The sequence below is a fragment of the Megascapheus bottae genome, chromosome X, assembly GCF_031878675.1.
Source record: "Megascapheus bottae isolate mThoBot1 chromosome X, mThoBot2.hap1, whole genome shotgun sequence".
Classification (NCBI taxonomy): domain Eukaryota; kingdom Metazoa; phylum Chordata; class Mammalia; order Rodentia; family Geomyidae; genus Megascapheus; species Megascapheus bottae.
In genome coordinates this window covers 102384895-102411139 of record NC_143547.1, presented here as the reverse complement: position 1 = coordinate 102411139, position 26245 = coordinate 102384895, and the positions used below count along the sequence as shown (strand labels likewise).

At 42.7% G+C, this 26245-nt stretch overlaps 2 protein-coding genes and 1 long non-coding RNA gene across 3 annotated transcripts; 2 read left to right on the top strand and 1 right to left on the bottom strand.

The window, feature by feature from the left end:
- Positions 1–289: 289 nt before the first annotated feature.
- On the bottom strand, positions 290–13105 carry LOC150041675 (uncharacterized). The gene is made up of 4 exons (XR_016533851.1): positions 13032–13105; positions 10282–10380; positions 5551–5647; positions 290–392 (listed from the first exon to the last, which is right to left on the bottom strand). It is a non-coding gene; the product is annotated as an uncharacterized LOC150041675 (long non-coding RNA).
- Positions 13106–13347: 242 nt separating this feature from the next.
- LOC150041673 (protein BTG1-like) lies at positions 13348–24322 on the top strand. Its single transcript, XM_090326946.1, has 3 exons — positions 13348–13597; positions 19770–19966; positions 22828–24322. The coding sequence occupies exons 2-3, from the start codon at positions 19845–19847 to the stop codon at positions 23432–23434; spliced, it is 729 nt and encodes a 242-aa protein (XP_090183072.1). The 5' UTR covers positions 13348–13597; positions 19770–19844; the 3' UTR covers positions 23435–24322.
- Positions 15706–19833, top strand: Eola2 (endothelium and lymphocyte associated ASCH domain 2). The gene is made up of 2 exons (XM_090326947.1): positions 15706–15958; positions 19770–19833. The coding sequence occupies exons 1-2, from the start codon at positions 15706–15708 to the stop codon at positions 19775–19777; spliced, it is 261 nt and encodes an 86-aa protein (XP_090183073.1). The 3' UTR covers positions 19778–19833.
- Positions 24323–26245: the final 1923 nt, after the last annotated feature.

The following is a 26245-nucleotide window of genomic DNA, read 5'->3' as shown; positions in this document are numbered from 1 at the left end:
AATGTAGAAGCATTTCAACCTGTTGCAAGAACATCATCAAGCCTTCAGCTATCAGCTGGTCACTTCCTAAAGCGTGTACTGATACAGTAGTCTCATAGGAAACAATGCCCTCTAGCGGTACAGAGTGAGCACAGACAGTGAAGGAAGTAGATGAAAGAAATAAAAATATACAAACCATCATACTACATGCAATAAGTCGGCCCAAACAAACTCTCTATGTAAGGATATAGCGCCAATGAGTTCAATATAGCATGATTATATAAACTTACCTATAATGCAGTAGATTTTCTTGTTTCAAACTAAAAGAACACCTCCCGTCTCTCTGTGAAGTGATTTTGAATTGGAAGTGGTAATTAACTGAGTTTAGAATTCAATGTACTGACTCCAGGTTCCTGCGGATATTATGGTAGACCAAAACTGCTTATTACTTTACCATTTTCAGCATTATTTTTCTTATACAGTTTATTAACATTATTATTTCTGACTTAGCATTTTTTGCAAGTCCTGGGGCTTGAACTCAAGGCCTGGGCACTATCCTTGGGCTTTCTCAAGTCTAGAGCTCTACCACTTGAGTCACAGCTCCACTTCGTTTTTTTTTTCTGTGTATGTGATACTGAGGAATCGAATCCAGGGCTTCAGGAATGCTAGGCAAACATTCTACCACTAGGCTATGCTCCCAGTCCAGCATTATTTTTCTTAGGTGAAATTTATCTATCATAAGTATAACTGGAGAAAGATTTTTTTGTTAAAGGTTATTTGAATGGATATATATATATATATATATATATATAGTGTGTGTGTGTGTGTGTGTGTGTGTGTGTGTGTGTGTGTGCATGTGTGTGTGCCGGTCCTGGGGTTGGATTCAGAGCCTGGGTACTGTCACTGAGCTTTTTCTGCCCAAGACTAGGGCTCTACCTCTGAGTCACAGCTCCATGTTTGGTTTTTGCGTGGTTAATTAGAGATAAGTCTCATGGGAACTTTTCCACCCCAGCTGGCTTAAATCCACAATTTTCAGACCTCAGCCTCCTTAGTAGCTAGGATTACAGGCATGAGCTTTTGGAGCCCAGTGAAGAATAATATTTTTATTAAAGCAAACTAATTCTTTAAATATTTCCTGAATTTCCAAAGGCACAGGCTAGTGTTCCTATACAAAAGGAACCTTTAAGTTTTGTTATTTATTTTTAGAGGGAAGGTGTGTGTGTGTGTGTGTGTGTGTGTGTGTGTGTGTGTGTGTGTGTGTGTGCTTGACTGCTATTCCTGAGCTGTGTACTTTCCTATTTGTTGATTTTTGCTCAAGCCTGGTACTGTACCATATAAGACATGCCTCCAGTTCCAGAAGAAAGTTTTGTTTTTCTGGTGCCAAACCTGGGGATTGAGCTGAGGGCCCGGGTTCTATTACTGAGCTTTTTTACTCAAGGCTAGTGCACTACCACTTGAGCTTCAGCTTCACTTCCAGCATTTTTGTGGTTAGAGCACATTTAATTCACCATGTTACAAGTTTCTTCTAATCAAAATAACTTTCTGCAGTATTTTTGGTAAAATACACTGGATGGCCTCCAATATACTGCAATTTTAAAAGGCAACAAAATTGATTAAAAGGAATTTAGCTGTTTGTGGGGGCATTTCCAAACCTTGTAAAATATCCTAGAATGACTCAATGTTAAGAATCACTCTCACCAATATATGTGTCTCTCCATCCTTTATTGTTTCCACCTACAAAATGGGAATTACTGATATGCTTGCTCTCTCCCAATCTCCCAGGCTGGATTTTATGAGGAAACATGATATATGTCTAATACTTCTTTCCCCAGAATAAAGGAGGCATATATAATCCAGAAAAAAAACCAATTTAACTGTAACTCTAAAATTGTCTTGTGCTAGTAAACATTCTGAACATTGCCAATAACAAATGAGACACAATTGCATTACTTGACAACACAGAGAGATAAAATTAATTCTGACTACAGAAAGACATTTATATTATTGTTTACACTTGGAGATCTTGGTACTGGTGGAAGAAACAGATTCAACATCCAAACAGAATTACCATTTGGAAGGAATTCATGGAGGATTGGCTATAGCTTTTGTGGAGAGATTTTCCGAGGTGGGAAAGGGAGTTCAGGACTTTGAGAAGATAAAATGTCATCATTACTATGTGGTCCCTGTTCAGTGTTTCTTCTGTAGAGAGATTAGAGGGGAAGCTCTGAGAGAACAGGATGGAAAAGAAACATAAGGTTCCCTTATCAGTAGTACATTTTGTCTTTACAAAGCTATTTTGTTTGTCATCACAATTCAGTGAGTTCTTTTTGATAAATTTTTTCTTGTAACTGTCTCTATAAGAGATTAAGCTTCCCCAAGCAGGAATGTATCAATAATCCTAACATTGGGCTGCAATTTTTTGTCCCAGAACAAAAGGAAGGAGAACAAATAATCTTTTTTGTTGGAGCTGAAAAACAAGTTCATTTCAAGTAGACTGTGAACAATTCTAAGTCATTTTCAAAGAGTCACAGAAAGTAATGGTTTATGGATTGAATGTTTTTATCCCTGCAAAATTCCTACTGTGAGATCCTAACCCCCCTGGTAATGGTGTTAGGAAACAGAAATTATTACTACAAATCATGAGGGTTATGCTCTCATTAATGGGGTTCAATGGCCATATATAAAGACACCATTGAAAAGTGAGAAAGCTAGCTCATTTTTTCTGCAAGAGGATAGTAGCCTGCAAACTCAAAACAGGGCTTTCATCAGAACATAAGCATGCTGTAATCCTGACCTTGAGTTTCCATCCCTAAAACTTCTCTTGTTTAGGGCCAGGAGTTTGGCCTAGTGGTAGAGTGCTTGCCTAGCATGCATGAAGACCCGGGTTCAATTCCTCAGTACCACATACATAGAAAAAATCCAGAAGTGGTGCTGTGGCTCAAGTGGTAGAGCATTAGCCTTGAGAAAGATCCAAGGATAGTGCTCAGGCCCTGAGTTCAAGACTCAGGACTGACAAAAAAAGTCTCTTGTTTATAAGTGTCATTGTTTGAATGGGTACCTCAAGATCTTGTGTGTTGGCAACAATTCCTTAAACAACAAAGTTGGCAAGTGGGGCTGGGTGGGAGATGCATAGGTCCTGAAAACTGCACATTCATGAACAGATTATCATTATTCTCACAATAATGGTTTCCTTCTTGCAAGAGCAGGTGGTTATGAATGCACAGCTTCCTCAGCTTGCTATCTCTTTCTCTCTTGCACGCTTACTCTCACCATCTCACCTTCTATGTTATAATAAGCATGCCAAATGCTATCATGATACCCTCAGACTTTCTGGACTCCAAAATTATGAGCCAAAGAAACTTATTTTCTTTGTAAATCACCCTGTCTCTGATGTTATGGCCATAGTAAATGTAATAATGCAACCATCCACCCATTTTATGTTAATTTATTATAGCAGCCACAATTGACTAACATAGAACCCAATAATTGAGGACTCAAGAGCCAGAAGACACCTGTACATAACACTTTTTATAGTCTTTTGTAGTGAACAAAAGTGTTTTGCTAATTTTCTATAGGGTTAATGTTAAGGTGTTACTTGGTAACCTCAGCTGAAAATAATGAGAAATAAAAGACACATTTTACTTTCTCAAGTAATATGGATAAATAACTTAAGATCCTATGACTATTCAAGCATGGTAGAGTATGCATTTAAGCCAGGCATTCAGGACAATGAAGCAGGAGGATTATAATTTGGAAGTCAACTAGGGCTATCCTGTCTCAAAAAGATAAACATCCTATGAACATATTTACATACAAATAAGTTAGTGTAAATTAGGTGTTAGCTAATGTGAAGGTGTTAAATATTCCTTGCTGCTTATTTCTTCATCCACATTCCATTGGACAATTGCTTTAATTGCTAGAGTCCTTGGTTCTTACTAAGAATTACAAGGAACTTTCATCTTTCAGAGAAAGGACCATCTTTACCAGACCCAAAAAGAAGGCCACAAGCAGATGACTCATGCCTATAATCCTAACAACTCAAGAGGCTGTGATGTGAGGATTTCAGTTAGAAGTCACACCTGGGCAGAAAGGTCCATGAAACATTTATTTCCAATTAATCATCAAAAAACCACCCCAAAACAGAAGCTGGAGCTGTGTCTCAAGTGGTAGAGTACTAGCCTTGAGTAAAAATCTCAGACACAGGGCTCATACCTTAAGTTCAAGCCCTAGGACCCCCCCACACCAATACATACATACATACATACATACATACATACATACATACATACATACATACATAAAGACAGAAAACAGATTGACTGACAGACTGACTGACTAAAAAGAAATCAGGAAAGGAGATGGGTTTGTACTTGGTTTCCCCTAATAATTTCCATGTGTTTACAAAAGGAATTTCAGATTAAAGCAAGCCAAGAGCCTGCACAGGCATCTTAACTACCAGCTGCAAGTTTCCTATACTAGAATGTGGGTAAAATCAGATACATGGCATAGTTCTGAGCTTCTGAAATCTACATTGCTCTAGCTTCCTCAGATTCAGGAGCTCAGACATTCTAGATCTTGCATAAATTGGTATATGAGCTGCCAAGCTCTTTAGTACAAGGGGAAGTTCTTTGCTGTCTGGAAGTACTCTTCACAATAATTCTAACAGGACACTTGCATGGGATATTAAAAAGATCACAACATTGAATTATATATATATAGAGAGAGAGAAAGAGAGAGAGAGAAAGAGAGAGAGAGAGAGAGAGAGAGAGAGAGAGAGAGAGAGAGAGAGAGAGAGAGAGAGAGAGAGAGAGAGGGTTTGACATTTTCCAACCTTGAAACCCAGCAGTACCAACTGATATTAATTAATCCCTGACCATTATGCTGTACCTTGCAATTTACCAATAGCTTTCTATACACTTGTTACAGTTGATTATCCCAATTATCTTAACAAAGACAATGTTGCTGATGATTTTAGATATGAGAAGTATATGCACAAAAATGTCAAGGAGTACTCCAGGGTTATGTACCTGTTAAACAGTAGAGCTAAGATCCAAACATTCCATTTCATAGCAATACAGGGCCTGAGAATAGAAAATAGTTCTCAGTTTTTCTGTGGTGCTAGCACTTTTGGGAGATCTTTACAGGGTACAGACTTTGAAGAAAACATAGTGTAATTTTGTTGAGAAACTTTCTGCATAGATACGGAATATACAATCAAGGTTGTCTTCAGCACTGTAGCAGAAACCTTGGTAATCCTTAGAGTCAGAAATTGTCTGAAGTGACTTCCTCCACTCTGGGAGGCCAGTACAGAACTCTCTATCTCCGAAAAGAGATACTGCTCTTTGACTTACTGCCAATACCTAAGTCTGTGTCCTTGAAAAGCAAACAAGTAATTATTTGGTTTTTACTAGAACAATTATACTCCCAAGTGGAAATAACTTACTGGAGGCTTCAAAATGACCAGGCAGTATTAGAACTTCATTCAGTAATTAAGACCAGCATCTTTCATTGCAGTATCAATGAAAAATCTCTTTCTAAGACTAATTAATTGGATTGTATATATTTTCTTACCTTGTTCATCTCTAAAACAGAATCAAGAGAATGATGCAATAGTTTACCACAAGGTCTTTCTCACTCGATCATATTTCTTCACCTTAAGTCTTTCTTCCTGAAAAATAGTGGTGATTTTATTTGAAAAGAAATTTCTTTAAAAAGCACCCTTCAGTTTTTAAAGTTCACAAATGTGAAATTTAATTACCAAATAATGAATGAATAGGTAGACATTTAATTATTAAATAGAATATTGTAATTCACATAGTAGACCATACCAATATTCTTAATGAGAATAATCAGGAAACCTACATCAAAATTTTAAGAGGCTGGGAGTTTGGTCTAGTGGTAGAGTGTTTGTTGGCCTAGCATGCACATACCCTGGGTTCAATTCCTCAGTACCACATACATAGAAAAAGCCAGAAGTGTTACTGTGACTCAAGCCTTGAGTTCAAGCCCCAGTACTGGCAGAAAAAAAAGTTAAAACATTAATCTAGTGGATAGGGATATAAGATGAGGCTTGGGTTGGAGGCTTCAACTAAGAGAACAGAATCTAACAGATTTTGGGTAGTCTCTTGGAGATGGAGAAAAAATATTAGACTTGAGAGCCATTATTCTGGTGAGAAGTAAAGGGAAATGGAACTGAGTCCAATATTCTACCAGTTCCAGCCTCACTATAGTTACTGAATTTGGAAACTACATTAAGAAGAAAACTAAGCAACCTACAAACTGGAATTTATACCCTAGCAAAAATATCTTTCAAAAATGATAGAAAGGGCTGGGAGTTTGGCCTAGTGGTAGAGTGCTTTCCTAGCATGCACGAAGGCCCAGGTTTGATTCCTCGGTACCACATATATAGAAAAAAGCCAGAAGTGGTGCTGTGGCTCAAGTGGTAGAGCTCTAACCTTGAGAAAGTCCAAGGACAGTGCTCATGGGCTGAGCCAGAGCCCAGAACTGGCAAAAAAAATGATGGAAAGAATTTGGAAAGATGACACCTAGCACTTTACTGAATCTCTACAAGATTGAAACAAAACAATAACTGCATGGCTATGGAGCTGGGTGGAGTATTATAAAAGTGTATTGGAATGTAACAGTAGATAGACACCAGTTAAAACCCAGAAATATTGGACTTTAGAATAAGATAAAAAGGGTCCTAACAGGGGGGGAAAAGAAACAGTAGGAAAGGAGACCATCTCCCTTCAGTGAGGGGAGAAAGAATGATCACAAGTATAGAATTTTATAGGAATATAACCTAACCCTGGAGATATGAAAACTGCACAACTAAAGAGAAGTCTCTCTTTAAGTCTTTGGCCCATCTTTTAATGAGACGGTTGTGTCTTTGAAGACTTGTTTTGGAGAGATTCAATTTTTTTGAGCTGTGGATATATTTTAAATATGAGGTCTTTGTTATATGGCCAGTGAAAATCTCCCACTCTGTGGGGTTTCTATTCAACTTGGTAGCTATGTCCTTTGCCATACAGAAGCTCTGCAGTTTAATACAGTCCCATTTGTCCAACCTTTCAGAAATGGGGACAATAACATGAGAAGGAGGAGTATCATTGTGTGAGAAGTAATGAAACTACTATCCGGCGAATGTAACTGTAACCCCTCTACACATTACCCCGACAATAAGAAATAAAATAAAAATTAAAAAAAAACTGCACAGTGAGCTAGAACTGGAGAAGCGTTTCTTGCACTTCCCAACTTAGTCATGGGAGTACAGGAGGTCATCTTACAAGGGATCCTAGCATCTTATCTTACTGCATCTCAAATCAGAAGCCCCTACATTTTTACAGCAGCCTGCCACTTCAAGATTCATGTTATAGTCTGGACACAACATAGAGGAAATAAGACATGGGGAATGCATATAATTATCAAAAACATAAATGCAAGCATGTTCATAGCAGCTTTATTTGTGATAGGAAAACAAGGAAACAATTCTGATACCCACAACCTATACGCTGGAATGGGAAATGGTGTAATCAAAGCAAAATACTACATAGTAATAAGAACATCTCACAAACAACATTAAGTGTAGGAATGCAGACAACAGTAAGACTATGCAATATACGATTGCATTCATGCAAAATAATCAAAGATGTTGCAAGTAAACGTATTTCATCAGGCAGAAGTAATGGATTGGAAGGTATCATAAGAAGTCAAAACAGTTTTCTCTACATTTGAGTACTAGTTACATTATTGTGTTAACTTTGTGGATATTTGTGCTCTTTTTTCTGTCTGCAAATCATATTCTCCTTAAAAATATTTTAGAAGTTTGTATGTGTACTTTGTTGTCTCTACTTTTTAAAATTTAGGTTAGCTAATAAGATTCTCTGCTTCCAGGGGAAAAAGTGAGAATTATGCATGAAAACTTTATTATTGATTTAGACAAAAGGATGGGAGAAATTTGTGGCAATCTTTGTATAAAGAATGTTGCCAGGGATTTGACAAAATCCTGGAAAAACAGGTATTTTGTTTTTATTTTACCGATAAGGAAGGCTAAAGGACATAATGACTGTGTTCAACTAAGACTCTGTGATTCCACTTGTTACACTGAAAAAGTCAAGCAAAATTACAGAACAAGATCTTGAAAAAAATCAGGGAAAAAGAAAGAGAGCATTTACACCAGCTCCTTTGTTTCTTGAGACAGTTTCCCTATGTATACCAAGCTATCCTGGAATTTACTACCTTGTTCTCCTGAGTGCTAGGATTTCAAGTGTGAGCCACCATACCAGGCATCATACGAGAATTAAGCCCTTCCTTTTATAAAAGAGGAAGAAAGCTTGTCAAGTCAGTTTTTACTTTCCCTGCCTGTACAGCATGAGGTGACATTAACAAAACATATTCTTCATGTATTTCTTGAAAATGTGTACTTAAAAAATTGTGGTGGTGATGAACAGAGGGGTTACAGTTATATTCATCAGGTACTGGGTACATTACCCCTTCCCATGTTTTTCTCCCACTTTCCCTCCCCCCATCCCCCCTCATCTTGTTTTCCCCTTCCCTTCATTTTTCAAATAAACAAGTAAACATATGCACAATATACTAGGTACCAATCTCAGATACAGTAACAACATGTGATAAACCATAAGGGAAAAGGAAGAGAAAAGAGATAAATTCATATAGTGCATTAAGAACAATAATCACCAAGATAAACCTCTCTTTTTTCCATATCCTGGAGTTCATTTCGCTTAGCCTCACCGTATATGGCCACATGTACATAGATTTTGAGCTATTTGTGATCCACTGCTAGGAGAATCCTAGACGTATACTGTTAGAAATGAGGGAAACCATTGAGTCTATGTTTCTTTGGGTCTGGCTTACTTCACTTAATATGATTTTTCCAAGTCTTTCCATTTCCTCACAAATGGAACAATGCCATTCTTTGTGAGAGCAGTATAGAATTCCATGGTGTAAATATACCACCTCTTCATGATCCATTCAGCTCAATTTGCACTTTTTATCTATTCTGTTCATTTGCTCTTGGTGAACTGGATATTGATTTTGAAGGGTTACTTTTTCTCTGTACACTCTGTTTATTAGACCTAGTCAGATATGTATCCCATCTAAATAGACTATGTCAGGATCAGATGGGGAAAAAATAGGCAGAGTCTGGAAGATCCACAAACACATGATTTTATGCTCTTCTCTCACTTGAGACTCACATAGAACGTAATGTTCCCTTAGCACCAAAATTCAGTGACCGATGTGTGATATTTCTGACCAGGGCAGCCCAGACTCAGTGTCCATAGTTGATATTGGAGAGGATCATGTAGGCACTTCTGCCTATCATATGCCAACATTCCAGACTTCCGGGAGGAAAGCAAGAATTAAACACAAACACTTGTGTGCAATCTAGACACCGTGAGTCACTCATCACTTAAGTGGTAACCAGTTAATTGACAGCTAAATCCCCAGGTCCAAGAAAATGCCTCTAGCAAAAATTCCTAGCAGACCTTTCTAAGGGCAGACATTTCTAAATCTCACACCTCTTATATTGAGTATTTTTTATCACACGATCCCAAATTTCTAGCCATAGCACAGGAATTCTGGAAAATGCTATTTCAAACAAGCTGCAGGTCAAATGTTACATATATATTATATTTAGAGTTGTATACATTGCCTACACAGTACATTCCTGAAGAAGTTTTATTTGACAATGAAACATGAATTTTTTCCTTTCAACTTCACACATATGATTGATGCCTAGATTTTTCCAGTGTAGGTTGGCTACAAATATCATGAGCCTTTGGTTTTCTGCTCTGCCAACCAAACACTGGTGCCAAGTACTGTAAGGCATAGTAATTTTATAATGTACCCTCCCACCTGTCTCTTTAATTGTATTCCCTATATACCAATGGAGGGGAAAAGAGCCAAGGTCACAGAGAATGAATTGCTGAAATTCAAAGTAAGCTATTCTAGAAGACTGTGCACCTTTCCCACACACAACATCATGGCCACACCTACCTATCTGGATTTTCTATGATTGGTTAGGCAACTAAGCTAGAAGGATCACTAGAAGCAACAGGCTGCCATCCCAATCCCTGGGAAATGAATGGTATATTCCTATGTTTACATTATAAAGAGCAATAGGACTGTGTGTTTCTGTTAATGTCTCCCATTCCATATCTGCCTTCCTAGATATGTTTGCAGAAAATTAGAAAATGGAGAAGGCAGAAGTGGTTTGAGAAGGAGGAGAACTGTTTTCCAGTGAATTATCCCAGTATTCTTGGCACATCATCTTATACTCACATTGACTTAGCACTGCATGGAACTTGATACCAACGAAGTTGAAGGCTTGTCTTGCTGATCACCCACCACTTTAACTTCAGCTCAAATTTGGTAGTATAACTGGAGGATGGCACAATAAGGAATAGGTAAACCACATAAATTTAGTCAAACACTAGTTGCCTGGACCAAGGTTCTCCCTCACAAAGGTCAGTCTGGAAGCATCCTCTCGCAGTCTAATGAGTATGTGTCTTCAAGAAGCCCTTTCTGAACAATGCGTGCTGACTTCTCTCTGAACTGAGTCTGATGCTGAATCCTGAGAACTGCCCTTTACTGAAGTTAGGCTCTCACTAATGCCAACAGATTAGAGTGCCCTGTTGGCAATGAACTGGAAGTACATCTCTTTCAAAACCTAGGCTGTTATCTACTGTATCAGGGCAGTTAAATCACCTCCCAGAAGCCTGCTGCAAGGTAAGGGATGTTTCTGTCTATAAGTGTGTAAATGAGAATCATCAGATAGTGATTCTTGATCATTAAGGACCTTGGGCACCTTGTGTCTTCACTCTCATAAAATGGAAATTCTTTTCACCTCACATTTCCTCCACTCCAGTCCTGCCATCTCCTCCAGCTTCAACAAGGAATGATCAGATGAATGTCAGTAGTAAAGAAGAGAGTCAAGTGTGGTGCCAGTGGCTCAACCCTGTAATCCTTGCTATTCAGGAGGGTGAGATCTGAGGATTGTGCTTCAAAGCCAGCTTGGGCAGGAAACTCTGAGACTCTTATCTCCAATAACTACCCCAAAGGTAGAAGTATGGCAATGCCTCAAATGTCAGAAGACTAGACTTGAGCAGGAAAAATTTCAGGGACAGTGCTTAGTTCCTGAGTTCAAGCCCTGGGACCCATACACACATAGGAAAAAGAAGAGAGCCATTCCTTTGTCCTTCAAATATGTACCAAGTACTTACAGAGTCACAGAAATCTAGCTTTGAGAAAGGAGTGAAAGTAGGCCTCACCTTAGAGAATCACAGAAGCCCAGTTGTCAAATACTCAAAATAGGGTGATTACCCAAGTCAAGTCCAGGTTACAAGGCTAAAGCTGAAGCCAAAAGGCAAAGGCCCAATGCTTCCACATCTCACAGGCAGAAGTGTCAAACTTGGTGGCACAGTGAAGGTGACTTCAAACTTGTGCCTTGAAGAAAAGGGATTGCAAGAACAAGAAAAGGGTCCAGGCTGTGGCACCTACATCCTGAGCCTGAACATGGCTCACATCTGTAATCTTAGCTATTCAGGAGGCTGGGATCTGAAATTAACTATTTGAAAGCAATCAGAGCAGAAAAATCTGTGAGCCTGTCATGTCCAATTAACCAGCAAAATAAACAAACAAGAACAGAAGTGGAGCTTTGGCACTGGCCCTGAGCATTTTTGCCAGTGCTTCTACCCTGAATTCAAGGCAAAGGACTTGAACAATAAAAAAATAAAGTTTTGGTGGAGCCTGACATGCCATGATCAGGGATGTCACAGCACAGAATGGTCTTGACCCATGTGCAGAGAGAAGGATGAAGAGGACTGGAATAGACATCTGAAATGCTGGAGCTAAACCATAGAAGACTTGGCAGGTTTTCAGTAGATTGATGAAGAGCAATGATGTCATTTAGTAAGTGAATTGATGTGTGGAGGGTCTGCTATAGAGCAGAAAGAGGAGTGTTTTGGTAGGTTCAAAGGTCAGGACACTGGATTGCAGAGGCAGATGCCAGGCCTCAGGAAGCTACCGTGCAAACGGAAGAAAAAACCTATGTTCTTGCAGGTAATCCAGAAGTAGGACTGAAAACATGGCTCTCTGACAATGCCCAGTGAGAAGAGAAAAGGCCCGCAGCTCTGAAGGACACTGCACTGTGGCAAATAGGCTTGACATGCTCTGGACAATGTACATCTGAAGCACATCCGAGTATGAGTGGAAGCTTTGTCTACCCTTGCCACATAGGCTTTAATAAGCCATCACTCGGGACCCTTCCTCCGTTGAGACCCTGGACCTAGTGGAAAAGAGTGTCCATAGCTTTCAGCCTTGCAGTGTGAGACTCATTCTGGGCATGTTGGGCCTCAGACAAGTGTCCGTGATAGCAGCTTACTGCCTTCTGGGGATCCATCAAGAGTACACCACTTATGATCATTTTAAGTCACTGAGCCTTGGTCATTCTGTGTCTTGCCTATAGACATAGTACTTTAGCCCTAAGTCCAGTCTTTGGTCGGCTCATTCTCAGGTTACCTGACCCTCATCCAAGACTCCAGTATGTGACTCCAATCTCAGTTCCCATCTCCTGTGAAGTTGTATTCCCTTAAAGCATCCACAGCCATTTTATCTCAGTCTCAAAACACTTGCCCATTTCACCCACAGATCCCTACCCCCTCCCTCCTCTTTATCACTCGCAACTGCACCAGGCTTTACTTAGAGCCCCGCCCCAAATCTGCCAGGAAACCAGCAGTACCTCCTAGCTCTCCCAAGCCCTACCACAGAGCAGCCTTAGAAGTCCCGCCTTTAATCAACCACAACCCTCAAAAGTGCCATCTACTGGTCCAGGAGCTGCCCAAAATCTATCTTCCAGCACAGATCCGCCCTCAAGCAGCATTCGCCCTTGAAGCCCTTCCCTACTCCACGCGAAAAGCCATCCCCATTAACCTCGACTCTCACAGCGTGTTTCCCCAGCGGCCCCCCTCCCCCGCGACACTCTAGAATCTACTCCTTCCTCCCCATCCCCTGTTGGCTGTGCAGATTCTGACCCTCCCGGTTCAAGCCAGAGTCCATTTTCCGACTTCTTCCAGAGCACTTCTCTCAGAACACTGGACCCAGGTGCTGGCGGAATCTAGGCATGCGCTATATTTCCCTACAGCGTCTCCTAGCAACCAGTCCGCGCGTAAGCGCGTACATACGTCAGTGCGTGATTGCGTCATGCGCGTCTCCGTATCCAGGATACACAACTGGTGGTTGTCCGGCGTGGACTTGTGGAGTTGGTGTGCACGTGAACCTGCCTAGCTCCCGTCGTAAAAAGGGGCGTCAGAGACCGGGAGCTCCAGTTTTCCATTTGCAGGCCCTGAGGTGACGTCAGCAGCGACCCAGTCCGGAAGCAAGCATGCGGGGTATCCTCCCCCGTGCACCGCCCTCCTTCACTCCTCACGGGGCCTAAGAGCCTCTCAAACAGACGCTGAGAACCTCGCTGGAGACGACAGGAGGAGGTAGAGGATGCCCATCTCTTGGCTTCTGATCTGAGCCCTGCAAAGTCGAAGGAAGGCTGGTGTCTTGAGTCCTGAGGTGCTGAGGAAGCTGTGCACTGGACCCTCCTCACAAGGTACTTCTGGGTTAGGGTTTCACTCACTGTGAGGTTCAAATCCCACGCAGGAGACAATTTTTGCCTGCCTCGTCCTCCTGTCAGACTGTCACCCTTCTTCTTCTAAGTGTGAGTGCCAATGGCCTGGTTGATGTCCTACACTGAAACCCTGTGTGCTGCTACCAGAAAACCATCTCACGCGTCGCACTGTACCCATAGGCTGGGGACACCACAGACTGTGAGATGCCCAGCTGAGTGGCCTCTGCCACCCTACAGCAGGTGGGCTAGCTAAGACTCAGAGGACAGAAACCTCAATCTTCGCCCTGTAGCCCGGTGAGATGTGTGTCACAGCTAGTCACCCTGTCTGTCTACATAAGGTCTCATTGTCACATACTAGGGGTACACACTTTGATAGTAATGTTAAGGTGAAACGATGAAACACTTACCATACTTCAAGGGCCAAGGATCAGGAACAAACTCAACGTAGTTTGGAGGTCGAAGGAGGTCTGTGGTGCATTACTGAAGACACCAACCATTATGTCATGAGAGACCCCGATGGCTCTGGTAAGATTTCTCAAATTAGTTCGACTTTAGATAGGAGACCTTGGGATGTTTCAGTAGAGAGGTGACATAGTATGATGTTCCGAGTCCCAATGACATTCTGATTGGAGTGTGGAAATTACATTAGACAGCTAGCAGCTTCTCCCTGATGGACACGGTGAGATCAGTTGATAGATTAGCAACACTGGATCCTTGTTATCTGGCCAACAATAGAGAAATACGTGAGCAGAAAAGAATCATCCTGCAAAGTGATTGATAAAGCTGCCTGGAAAAACAGATAGTGGTCAGAACTGGTTATACATCACAGCTGCTCTTGGATCTCCTTTTATCCTCTCCTTAGGAAACAGGGCTTGACCCAGACACTGGTGGCTCATACCCGTAATCCTAGCTACTCAGAAGACTCAATCTGAGGATTTCATTTTGAAACCAGCCTAGGAAGAAAAGTATTTGAGACGTTTATCTCCAAGAAACTACTCAAAAAAAAAAAACCAACAAAACAAAAAACCACAAGTGGCACTGTGGCTCAATTGGTAGAATGCTGGACTTGAGCAAAAGAACCTTGGGGATACTGCCCAGGCCTTGAGTTCAAGCTCCAGGATTGGCAAAAAAAAAAGAAAAAAGAAAAAGAATTGGGCACTAGGTGGCAAAGGGGCCGTTTTACCTTTCCCAGGAAAACCAAGAGCATTTCAGCTTGTTCCAGGAAATCTGATGAGCTAGGGAGTGGGTGATTTTTCAGGATCACTGGATGATTGGGTCCATGGGAAAATGGGCAGCACAATTGCACACTGACTGCATCTATTTTTCCCATCACAGGAATGGCCAGAATGCTGCATTCAGCAGCAAGTGGGGTTTGAATGCTAACTGTGAACATACTGCAAATTTTGGCAGTGGTGCTGAGTGACACAGGTGGTGCTTGGGCGAAAGGTGAAAGAGCTAGTTTCCTTAGGGCACACACATGGGGTTGGGAAGCTCCCCACCAATAGCAGATGAAGGAAAATGTATGTGGGGTAGTCCTAGGTCTGTGGGGTCTTTCACACTCATGAGTCCACCTGGAATAACAGATAATCCAAATCATGAGCCAAGCCACTGTGGAATAATAAGCAAGACTGTGTCTGCAATATGTGGGTTGGTAGTACAAGGAAGGGAAGACTATGTATGAGGGTGGCACGCAACAGGCAGCCAAAGTTGAAAACCCCAGACCATCACCGTGCTAAAGCTAACCCTTGACCATAAAACCCTGATTTACATAGGTGGACTGTATTTCCTCTGTGGCCCTAGGGCTCTGTCTAGCAGTAACCACACACTGTGTAGTCTGTGCTTTTCTTTATATGCCCCCACCTACACCATGGGCAACCCAAAGATTCAGCAAGTGGATCCAAGACACACTAGCCCCTTGTGTTTGGTGTATTGTAGATCAGGGCATCAGTGATGCATGGTGCCACAAACAAGCAGAACACTGAGGGGTAAATGGGATTTCAGGGTACTTGGCAGATGACAGTCACATTATCTGAGCCTTAAGTGCTGGGGTATGACACGTGTCTGTGTTAGGTCCAGGGAGCTAGAGGAAGATGAAGTTTGGCTGCCTCTCCTTCCAGCAGCCTTTTACTGGTTTTGTGTTTGGTGGAATCAAGAACCTGGACACACGTTGGCGACCCCTGCTGAGGAGCCATCAGAACTGTACCATTGCCACCCACATTGCTCACAGAGACTGGGAAGATGATTCCTGGTGGGAGCTGCTGGTGGAGAGGCTGGGGATGAACCCTGAACACATTCCAACCTTGCTCCACGAAGGGGAAATGTTTGGCCAAGGTGTGGTAGCGGGTAAGTGAGGATGTGTTGAGCATGGTCCAGACATTTCTCAAAGAGTGCCTCAGGGTGGGGGTTGGGAGCATGTGGCTTCTGTTGTTCTGTGAGCTGGTGGATATGCACTTTAGTTCCCCTATGCACAACACCTTCAGAGAGGTCAGGAGGGGCACAAGGCAAGAACGCAGTGGGCCTGTGTTCTGTAGCCTAGGGGAACGAGTCCTCTGTGCTCATTGCTTCCTGTTTTATATCCCAAGATTCTGGGTCCATGGAAGTGTCCAAATGTAGTGTTTCCCTGTGTCTTTGTGTGCTTGTGGATATATACCTGTAGCTGTCATTATATCTTAGTAAAATCTGAAAACATAATGAGCCTGAGCTGGGTGGGCGGCCTATGTGGCATCACATGACTCTTTCATGTAGCAGCCTCAGCATGTCCCCTAATCTCAGCATGGCTGAAGTCTTGCAGCATCTGTTACATGGTATCCTTACATATGATATTGTTTGTAGGTTTAGCAACTGTAGCTGCCACCTTTTCACTGTCTTGTAGGGACCTAATTGTCACTTGGTTACTTGTACCTCTCCACGGATACTTGGGCCTTCTCCTGTTCATTTCAGAACGCTCCACGTACCTTGCAAGGAAGCCACGAGCACTGTTTAGTGTGACTCTAATGCTCAGAAGCTTCAGCTTGCTTCATGTCATATGGTATATCTGCATCTCCAGCAGTTATAGGTTTGTTGTCAGCTGTGGTTTGTGGAAGGAAAACCACACAAGTGTCTCCCTTTCTGACATTGGGAAACTAGACAATGTCCAGAAAATTTATCTCCTAACCAAGCCGAGGAAGAGGAAAATCAAGCTGTGCTGACCTACCTGAAGCATAGGTAACAGGCTGTGATTTCCAACCTCAGGTGTTTACTAGAGCCCCTGCCTAGGAAAAGCTGATAGATATATTCCAGGTACACATTCACATAAACTTTATCAGTCTGGGCTGTGACATATGATTAGTTTAGGACTTGGAAGACAGCATTGCTCCAAACAAAACTAATCCTGTGGTAACTCTTCCCAGTCATGGCATAGTCCTATAAAAATCACCTAGCTCTAACTGCCAAAGCCTTGTTAAGCAGTAACTACAAAGTGCTGTTCCCACCTTCAGGTGATGGGGTCACAAGAAGTGACCTCCTTTGCGCATTTCTTCTTGAGGTGTCTTACTAATGTCTTGAGTACATTGACTCTTTGGGAAAAGGAAAAGCTGCTGGCAGATGTCTCAGTGTTGTCCGACACATTGGTCCCGCTGTGTTCTGCAGGGAATAAACAAATGTGCTGATGATAGCAGCCGACTGTTGCACATCCTTTACTCCTTTGAGTAAACTTCATGGAATGGTTGGACAGCATCCCAGATGCATGTGTCATGCCTAGGACCAGACACTGCACGCTATCACCTGAGATTGAGCAGCCAGCAATGGCCAGGTTGAAGGGGACAAAACATTTGAAAATAGAGAAACCGCATATCCTTTCTCTAGTTTCTATACCATGGGAAAATTCCCCTGAGATTATGAAGCAAACAGTGTTGATTTTGTAGCAAAGGTTTTGGTGAATGTTATCTGTAAGAGTCCTGCCCTTCCACTCTCCCTACCATGTGGGAGTGACTAGAATGTCCTATCCTGTGAGCCAGGCAATGCTCCATCTCCTGCTGGACAGGCAGCTTGCAGGCCTGCAGGATATTGGGAGTAGAACTCCTCCGCTGACAATGAGAACATTCCGGGCAATCATGTTTCCATGAGGAAACAATCCCCTGCTTTTAGATCCCTAAATTGTTACTGAGATGCCCCCCCCCTCCCCAGGTGAAGACCTAGCTGTTTCTATCTCCTGTTCCCTGGCAAGGACCAGGGAACCAGATCTTCCTGGCCCATTCTCAGCCCTATGGAATCCTCTGCTGACAGTGCTGCTGCTCAAATGGATGACATCAACGGGAAGCAAAGGGGTAGGAGGTGTATGCCAGAGACTCACTGGTGAGCAGTAAGGAAGGTTCCAAGCAACAGACTCAAGAATATCATTTACTTTGTTTATTATCTCACAAGATGTTTGGGGGCTTGTCTTTATTAAGATAAAACATGGCTTCATGTCTTCAGATTAGTAATTTTATTGGTCTTCAGTGCCTGATGATTTCAGGATTGTGCATTGTCCTTGAAATGTTCATAAAACTTACATTTATAACCAGTGGACCCCTCTTCCTCCATTTCCTCCTTCTTGTCCTCCTCATCCTCCTCGTTCTCCTTCTCCTCCTCCTCCTCCTTATGATCTTCATGCCCTTTCAGATGCTCACCTGGTTCCACGAGCAGCAGGAAACCCCAGCAGAATAAAATAAGAGATGTATAAAGCCATTACATACTGTATGTTGGGGAGTGGTTTTGGTGTGCCCCACTCTTCCGTGTTGCCTTCATTTTCCTAGTCAGGCACAGATTCAGAGAGGATGTTCCCTGAGATATCTTCTCCATGAAAATGAGGTACATTTTTTAGGGGGAAGCTAGAGAGATAAACTGACATATCCCTCCTGGATGCTGGATCATTGAGGCCCTCCCTGTGGGGATCTTGGTTATCTTCATGCTCGACATTCACCTGGACATCTGAGGTCTGGGCCTCATCCCTACTTTCTTTCTTCACACTAGTTTTGTGTGTTTCTTGCAGATCAATGTGTCTATTATTTCCTCTCATGCAAATGTTCTGGACCAGACCTGGGTTGTGTCTCTGAAAATTCACATTATGGTATATCTGAAACAAAGTGAAATAGTTTATTCTTTCTTGGATAACATGATCATTGCTTTCTCCCCATGATGGAGAAAAAGAATTTTAAGTTGTTGGCAGGGATTACTATGCCATTCAACATGAGCTTGCCAAAGATAAAGTCTGAGGTGGCAGTACATGGACAAGACACTAAGGTTCTCATCAAAGATGAAGTGAGAGACAAATGCTTTTTAACCTACCATGATTTTTTCCCTTGCCCTTGAGCCTGAATAGTACAGTTGTTTGGGTAGATCTTGGCGAATTCATGCATGAATTCATGTTCAGTAGGCGAATGAAACTCTTCAAGCTTGATGCATCAAAAGCTTTGTCTAGGCCTTTGAGGTCCTCAACTTTTTTTTTTCTGTGAGTGTTCTACCTTGATATTCACAAGGTCTTCTTTGTTCCAGGTCACTGATTTAAATGCCTCATTCTTTATAATCAGCAATACTTTTCTCAGGAAGGAGGTGTTGAGGTCCTGTTGTCTTCTTTATGGGCCTCAGTCTATTCGTGCTCACTAGATTCTAAGTTTTCTTGGGTGGGTAGGCTTATCCATACCACCTGTTGAGTCCATGGTAAGAATAGGAAAGGATTTGATGACACTTCACTTACTGGAGTATGGCCAACAAGCTGAGCCAGCTTGGCTTTGTAGTCTTCCATGGGATGACATAGAAATCGGGAACATTTTGTACCTAGGACTATTTGTCACTGTCCTTTTAGTACCAAAATGTCCTTTAGTCTCAGTAAATTGTCTAGGAGAGGTGCTTGCCTAATTTTTACAGTCTGCTTACTAGGAAACCCTCTGCTAGCATCATCATTTTCATTGTGTGTCATGTGTGTCACAAATGTGAGTTACAGCCAGTCAAGAGCTGGCACCTGGTTCAAGTGCAGTGAAGAGAGACCATTAGCAGGCTCCAGGTCCTCGTTTCCCTCAAAGGGTACGGATACAGACTTTGAAATTCCTTAAAGAATCTCTATACAGTACTCTCTTTTTTTTCAAAGGGTACTGATGGAGTAGTTTAAATTCCTAGAAAAGTCTCTATCTGCTGACAGGTACATGAGCATCATGGGAACTGGTCCAGCCTGAGTTGACAAACCAAGATTCAATCGCCTCAACCATTCCTGAAGATGGGGGAGGCGTGTTTCTGCCTGCAGTGCTTTGGTCAAGAACCAGCCCCAACTGAGCCTAGTCCGGTGTATTACTTCGACTACATGGGTCAGATTGGTCACTGGGTATCGGTTCCTGTAAGGTAGGTTGTGTGAACATGATTGGTAACCCACCCTTCGTCTTCAGCCCCATCTTGGCCTTCTTTGATTTCTTCCAATTACTGGTTGCTTTTGTTTACTGATAAAGGGGGTCAGGAGAGGGGTCAGTTGTACAGCTACTTGGTCAGAATGTTCCTAAATATGGCTAAGCTCATGCATGGCCAGACAGGAACATCTCTGTTCATCTGCAATAGTGTTTCTCCGAGTTCTGTTGTGGGAGGGAATGGCCACTGCCTCACTGCTTTGCTATCTAAAATGACCTCTGCCTTTTTTTCCTTTTTCTGTGGATTCTGACAGAATTATTATTCATTTCCATTTAATGATTGAAATCTGCTTTTCTCCAACTCTGTGTGAAAAGGAAAATTCCGACTGTTAAGGTAGATATGACTAAGCCAAAAGGGAAATGTACCAGGTGACCTGTGAAAAGGAGAGAACAGAACATGTGTGGGCCACACTAAAAGACCCCGCTGAAATATAGACATCTGTGGCTCAGGTACAACCTTACTCCAAGCTACTCCAAAGGGTGAAATCTGAGGATTCAGGCTCAAAGCCAGCCTGGGAAGGAGAGTCCAGGAGACTCTTATCTCAAATTAACTACCAAAAGGTGTGGAGGTGTGGTTCACGTGTTAGAGCATTAGCCTTGAATAATAAACCTCACAGACATTGCTCAGGACCCAACTTTAATCCCCAGGACTGGCAAAACAACAACAACAACAAAACACCATGTACAGCCAGACTGTCATCTCCCATTTCTCACCAGAACTGAGAGGACCTCACTAGAGAGAGAGGGGGTGGAGAGAGGGAGGAGAGAGAGAGAGAGAGAAAGAAAAAGAGAGAGGGGGGAGGGAGGGAGAGGTAGAGAGACTCTATGTGCATGTGTACACATGCACATGCTAGTAATAGATTACACATCAGGGCATGGGGGTAGTCCCCTATCTTTTAAACTTAAGGCTCCTACTCTACTACTTGAGCCACAGCTCTAATTCTGACTTTTTTGTGGTTAATTGGACCTGAGATTCTCAAGGACTTTCCTATCCAGTATATCTTTGAACCACAGTTCTTAGATCTCAGCCTTGAGAGTAGCAAACCAATGGAAGGCCATATGACTAGAATTGTTGATATGCATTCTCTGGTATCTCATCCTTGAAGCTCATTTTGTGTGGAGATCGACTCTGCAGTAGAGTCTAATCTAACAAAAGCAAAAAGGATCAAATACCCTCATTCCACTCAGTGGCATTCCTTTCCATCTCTCAGGGTCAGCCATAGTTTCTAAAAGGGGAGTGAGTGCAGAGAGTTGTCTTCTTCCTAGATGCTGACAGGATTTGAAGGAGCCCTCCCCAAATGCTTTCAGGCTGAAGACTCTGAAGTCCTTATTTCCTGTGTCCAGGTATAGGTTTGGTCCGTGGATAGGTTGTCTTTTTTGTTTGTTCCTTGTCAGGAGGGTGTCACTTAATAGGCCAGGTCAGACTAGGATTCCCTATGTAATCCAGGCAGGCTTTGATCTTGGCCCTATACATTCTGAGAGCTGGGATGTGCAATTATACTACCACACTAGTTATCATGATGCTTTCAACCATGTTAGACAAGTGTTTGTTCAAAGATTTGGTGAGTACCTATAAGCCCACACAGTTACATGCTAAGAAACCAAACAGAGCATATTGGGTCTTCCCCTGAAACTAGGAGCTAGAGTTCCGTTAAAAAGTTCTTCTGTTCCTCTCCCACATAGATGGTCTCAGCTTAAGCAACATTTTCAAAGTTCTTGTGGATTCACTAGCTGAGAGAGTCAATTTTGTAACAATACAGTGAAACATATGAGATGAGTTATTTATCAACAAAGGGAATTTATTTATCTAGTTGGCCTGGACATGGCAGCCTAAGATCAGGTGGTTCTAAGTCTTTTGGGCCTCTACTAAGGGTATATTCTGGTTAAAGCATGTTGTGGAGAAAACTACTTGCATCACAAGCCAGGAAGAAGAAGAAACCTGATCATCTAGCAGAACATATTTCGCTTCTAGGGACCTGACCGTGTCCCTATGGCCTGGAGACCTCGCTCAACAGGGCTTCAACTTCCAGTGTTGGCAGTGTGGAAAATGAGCCTTTGACAAGTAGGCCTTTGGGTAACATTCACCATGAAAGATAGCACCGCCTTCGGACCTGCTGCTTACTCATATAGAGGGATGGGCCCTGGTCAGGCCCTAAGAGAACAGTGAAAAAAGGAACCAGGGAAAGCCCAGCTCTGTCAATCAGCACTGAGCCGAGTTTGTTGATTTGACTTATGCACACCCATGTCCTGTGGCCTCTGTACCCTGTTAGCTCACATTCTCTTTGATTTCAGGTGTGGCCTCATGTCGAACAGCATTAGGAACTTAATAAGCCATCAGCCTTCTCCCAGTGCTGACAGAAGTCTAGTCAAGGAAAAGGATTGTGGGAAAGCCACATCCCTGGGCTATTTCCTGTGTCATTCCTGTTTGCCTCTGGGATTTTGACCATCCCTGTGTTAGTGTCTGTGAGATAATGGCATTTTTAGCCCCTTGGAGAACAGGGACTGCACTTCTCCTTAGTCCTGGAAAGACCCTGGAGGGTAAGGGGATTGCTGTTCACCAAAAGCTGTTGAGAAAGAATAAGCAAAGTCTTAGCCCTTGGGAGATAGGAGTGCAGCTGTCAGGATCTTCAAAGGCTAAAGGGCAGGACACAAACCACTGGGAATATCTGATCCGTGTTACCAGGCCACTGTCCTTTGCCTTTTTCTCCCAAGCAACCTTGTGTCTTAATATAACATTTTTATTATAAAAAATAGGGGGAAAGTAGCTGTCTCCTCCTTACACTCTCTTTCTTTTCCCCACAGCTGCGTGGTGCCTGAGGGAGCATGGGGTAGCCACTGTGCTGTTGGGGTCTTCCCACCCATCCCCTGCCAACCTCAGCCACCCCCGGTTGCTGTCCCCACTCATCCTGCATGCACCACGGCTCCCACCATGATATGTGAAATTACAGCTGCCGTGGCCTTCATCTCCCATTTCCTCCGCACCAAGGGGCTCACAAGTGAGGAACACCTGCAGACCTTCAGCCAGACCCTGCAGGAGCTGCTGACAGAACACTATAAACATCACTGGTTCCCAGACATGCCATGCAAGGGATCAGGTTACCGCTGCATTCGCATCAATCATAGAATGGATCCTCTGATCACCCAGGCTGCCCAGAGCATAGGACTGAGCAGTCAGGAGTTGTTTCGGCTTCTCCCTAGTGAACTCACTCTCTGGGTTGACCCTTATGAAGTGTGCTATCGAATTGGAGAAGATGGTTCCATCTGCGTGTTGTATGAGGCTTCACCAGCAGGAGAGAGCACTGAGACCACCTCTGACATGGTAGACAACATAAGCAGCTGTAAGGAGGAACTGATGTTGGACAGAGCAAGCCCTTCCAAATCCTACAACATGATGGCTGTATCTAGTTAAGATATAGTCTGTTGATCATAAATGCAATGGAAATTTGGCCTGCTTTGGGGAATGGGATTTACACCATAACTCAACTGTGAAGATGGTGCACAAAACAGTGTTAAACAATGTTTTGATGTAACGGTGCCATAGATTGCACAGCACATTTCAATGATTTTAACAGCTTATGACTTGAAGTATTTGCTATGAAGTAAAGTCCTATAATGGTTTCTGATTTTCCACTGACATTATTATTAAATTTTGACATGAGTCACTTTAAGAAAATTCTATTTACAGAGCTCTTCTCTGTAGTAGAACTTGCAGCGGAATTTGCACTATTATACTTGAAGTTGTTACCAAAATCTGAGAGCTTAGTTGGAAAGCTCAATGTTTTAAATATAGTAGTACTGGAAATTTTACTATGAAAATTTTACCTAGCATTTCGTATGTATAAATGTACATAAAGACAAAATAGTATGTATGACCTTGGGAAATGGTCAAACCTTGTATTATGTTTTTGACTTTGAAAGTATCAAGTGACCAAAATCTGCCTTGGCCACAGACTTTTTTTAAAAAAAAAAAGTCCATAAGAAGTTTTAAATCACACTGTCTCAACTGTGGTATTAGCACTTGCCAGCACTGTACATTTGCTAGCTTATAATTTTCTAAGGCTTGAGTAAACTTCCTATTTTTAGAAATCAGAAGTGTTTGTAACTATTGTTGGCCTTAGTTGAGCAAAGCTCTTTTCCATAAAACAGCATTTATTTTGAGAACTTTGTTAATCTTTTAATTGGTAAATTATGAACTTGTATCAATTTGTATAGTTCATGTATATTGATGTTGCAAACTTGTAAAGATTTCTATATTTTGGATGCAGAAGTTCTTTGCTCTCTATAATAAATTGAAAAAAAATAGGTGTTCTAGGCAGAGTCCATCTGACATGAGGGACTCAGGGCATCATTGTTGCTGTCTCGACTTGCTGCAGTTTCTGCATCGCCAATCTCTTACGTCCAGAGCCTTAGGCCTGAAGCTGGGCATGCAGCAAGAATCACTGTGTGGCTTCTAGAAGAATGTACACTGTCTCCATTGGATAGGGGGACCTTCCTCCTTGCTGGACCCAGGCCTATTTCCTTTCCGTTCATTCACTCAAAACCTGGTGGAGAACTCCTAAGTGAAGGGTGAGAACTAGCGGGGACATAGGCACCTTCTCCTCATGACCCACAAGTCCCTCATTCCCCAGCCCCAAAGGCCACTGGCAGTCCTTCTGTTACTCACACATCTGCCCCAGCCTGCCCCTCAGTCCTTGACTCTGCATCTGCTTGGAATCAGGTCCCTGGCTCTGTATCTGAAGCAGGAATTCTTTCCTCTGAAGTCACAACAACTCCACTGCTCCTGAAGCCTCTAACTGTTCCTTCCTGTGGGAACACCTTTCTCTAGCCAGGGGTGCATTGTTTCTGAGTGGTGTAGGATCACCCCTGAGGCTCCTTCCATAGCACTTGTCACACAACTCTGCAGGTCATTGAAGCTGCTGCCTGGTATGTGGGGGACTGGGTGTGTCAGTGGCCTGTCACCCCGAGTAGTGGAGGCAGTGGAAGCCACAGTGTGAACTGCCTCCACATTTGAGTGAAGACAGCCCTCTGTCAGTGAGCGTGATGAGGACGCGTCAAGGACAGATTTCCTTGCCTGACAATATGCCATACTGTGCTGTCCAGGCAGTTGGTGCTCATCTGGTTCTCGGGCTCATCATCAAAGGAGTTAATGCAATACTGTGATAGCAAAGTTTAAAGATCGAATTTGTGTGTTGCAGAATGCAGAAAACACTGCATGCTGCATAAGAACATGGGTCCTTCTGGTAATGTGAGCCACAGAGATTGGCCTTTCAGACAGAACAGGGCATAGAAGTAGCAGATAATACAATGGAATGTCCTTTGCCAGTCACTCTCCTTGTAGGTGAAAACAGAAGGGACTTTCTGCAGTTCCTCCATTGTAGTTTGACATGGTGGTCAATGAAGCCCAAATGATGTTTCCCTGAAAACCTTGTTTACCAGTCTTCTGGGGAAAAGTTGTCTTAGTAAGCAGCACCTGAAAGCTTGGCTCAGGATCTTGGTCCCATCCCTCCTTGGCTGAACAGAAGGGGACATGGAAGCTCAAAATTCCCTCTGCTTTTTTCCTACAAAGTCTTGGTTATGTCTTATAAGGCAGTTATGCTCTAAGGAATTGTGTTGAAATGAATCCCAAGCTGTCTTAGTGAAAATCCTCCCTGTCTCTGAGCCAAAGCTGGCCTGTGTGTAGTGGCCACTAGGTGGCAGTACCAGCCTCTACATGTGGTAAGAGTCCCTTGTTTCCTAGACTGGAAATACTGCTGTTGTGTGGCTGAAGTGTCCCTGAATTTCTCCATTGTTTTTCTTTTTCTTTTTTCTTTTTATACCTCAATACAGACCTGCTGGCTCAAAGGCTGAGTGGTGGCCAAACTCAGATTTTCATATATCCGATAAGTTTACACCACTAAAGCAGCAGTTAGTCTCAGAGGCAGCCTAGGTTACATAACCTGCCAATTATCACTGTGGCAAATGTAGGTGAGATAGAACAGTATGATCATGAGAGTCACAGGCCACTATTGTCTCTTGCTGAGAATCATCATCACCTAGACTGCAAAGCTCCCTATCTGTCCTGGCTATTCCCTTGACCGTCCCCTCTCCAGATGGTGGCCCTTGGCCTGTGAAATTCCAGAGGGTGTCCTACTGTGACAACTGTCCCTGTCCCAGTGCTGATGGTACTGTGTTTGTTCTTGACCAGCCCTGGTTTCCTGTGCACCATTTCTATAGGTTGTGA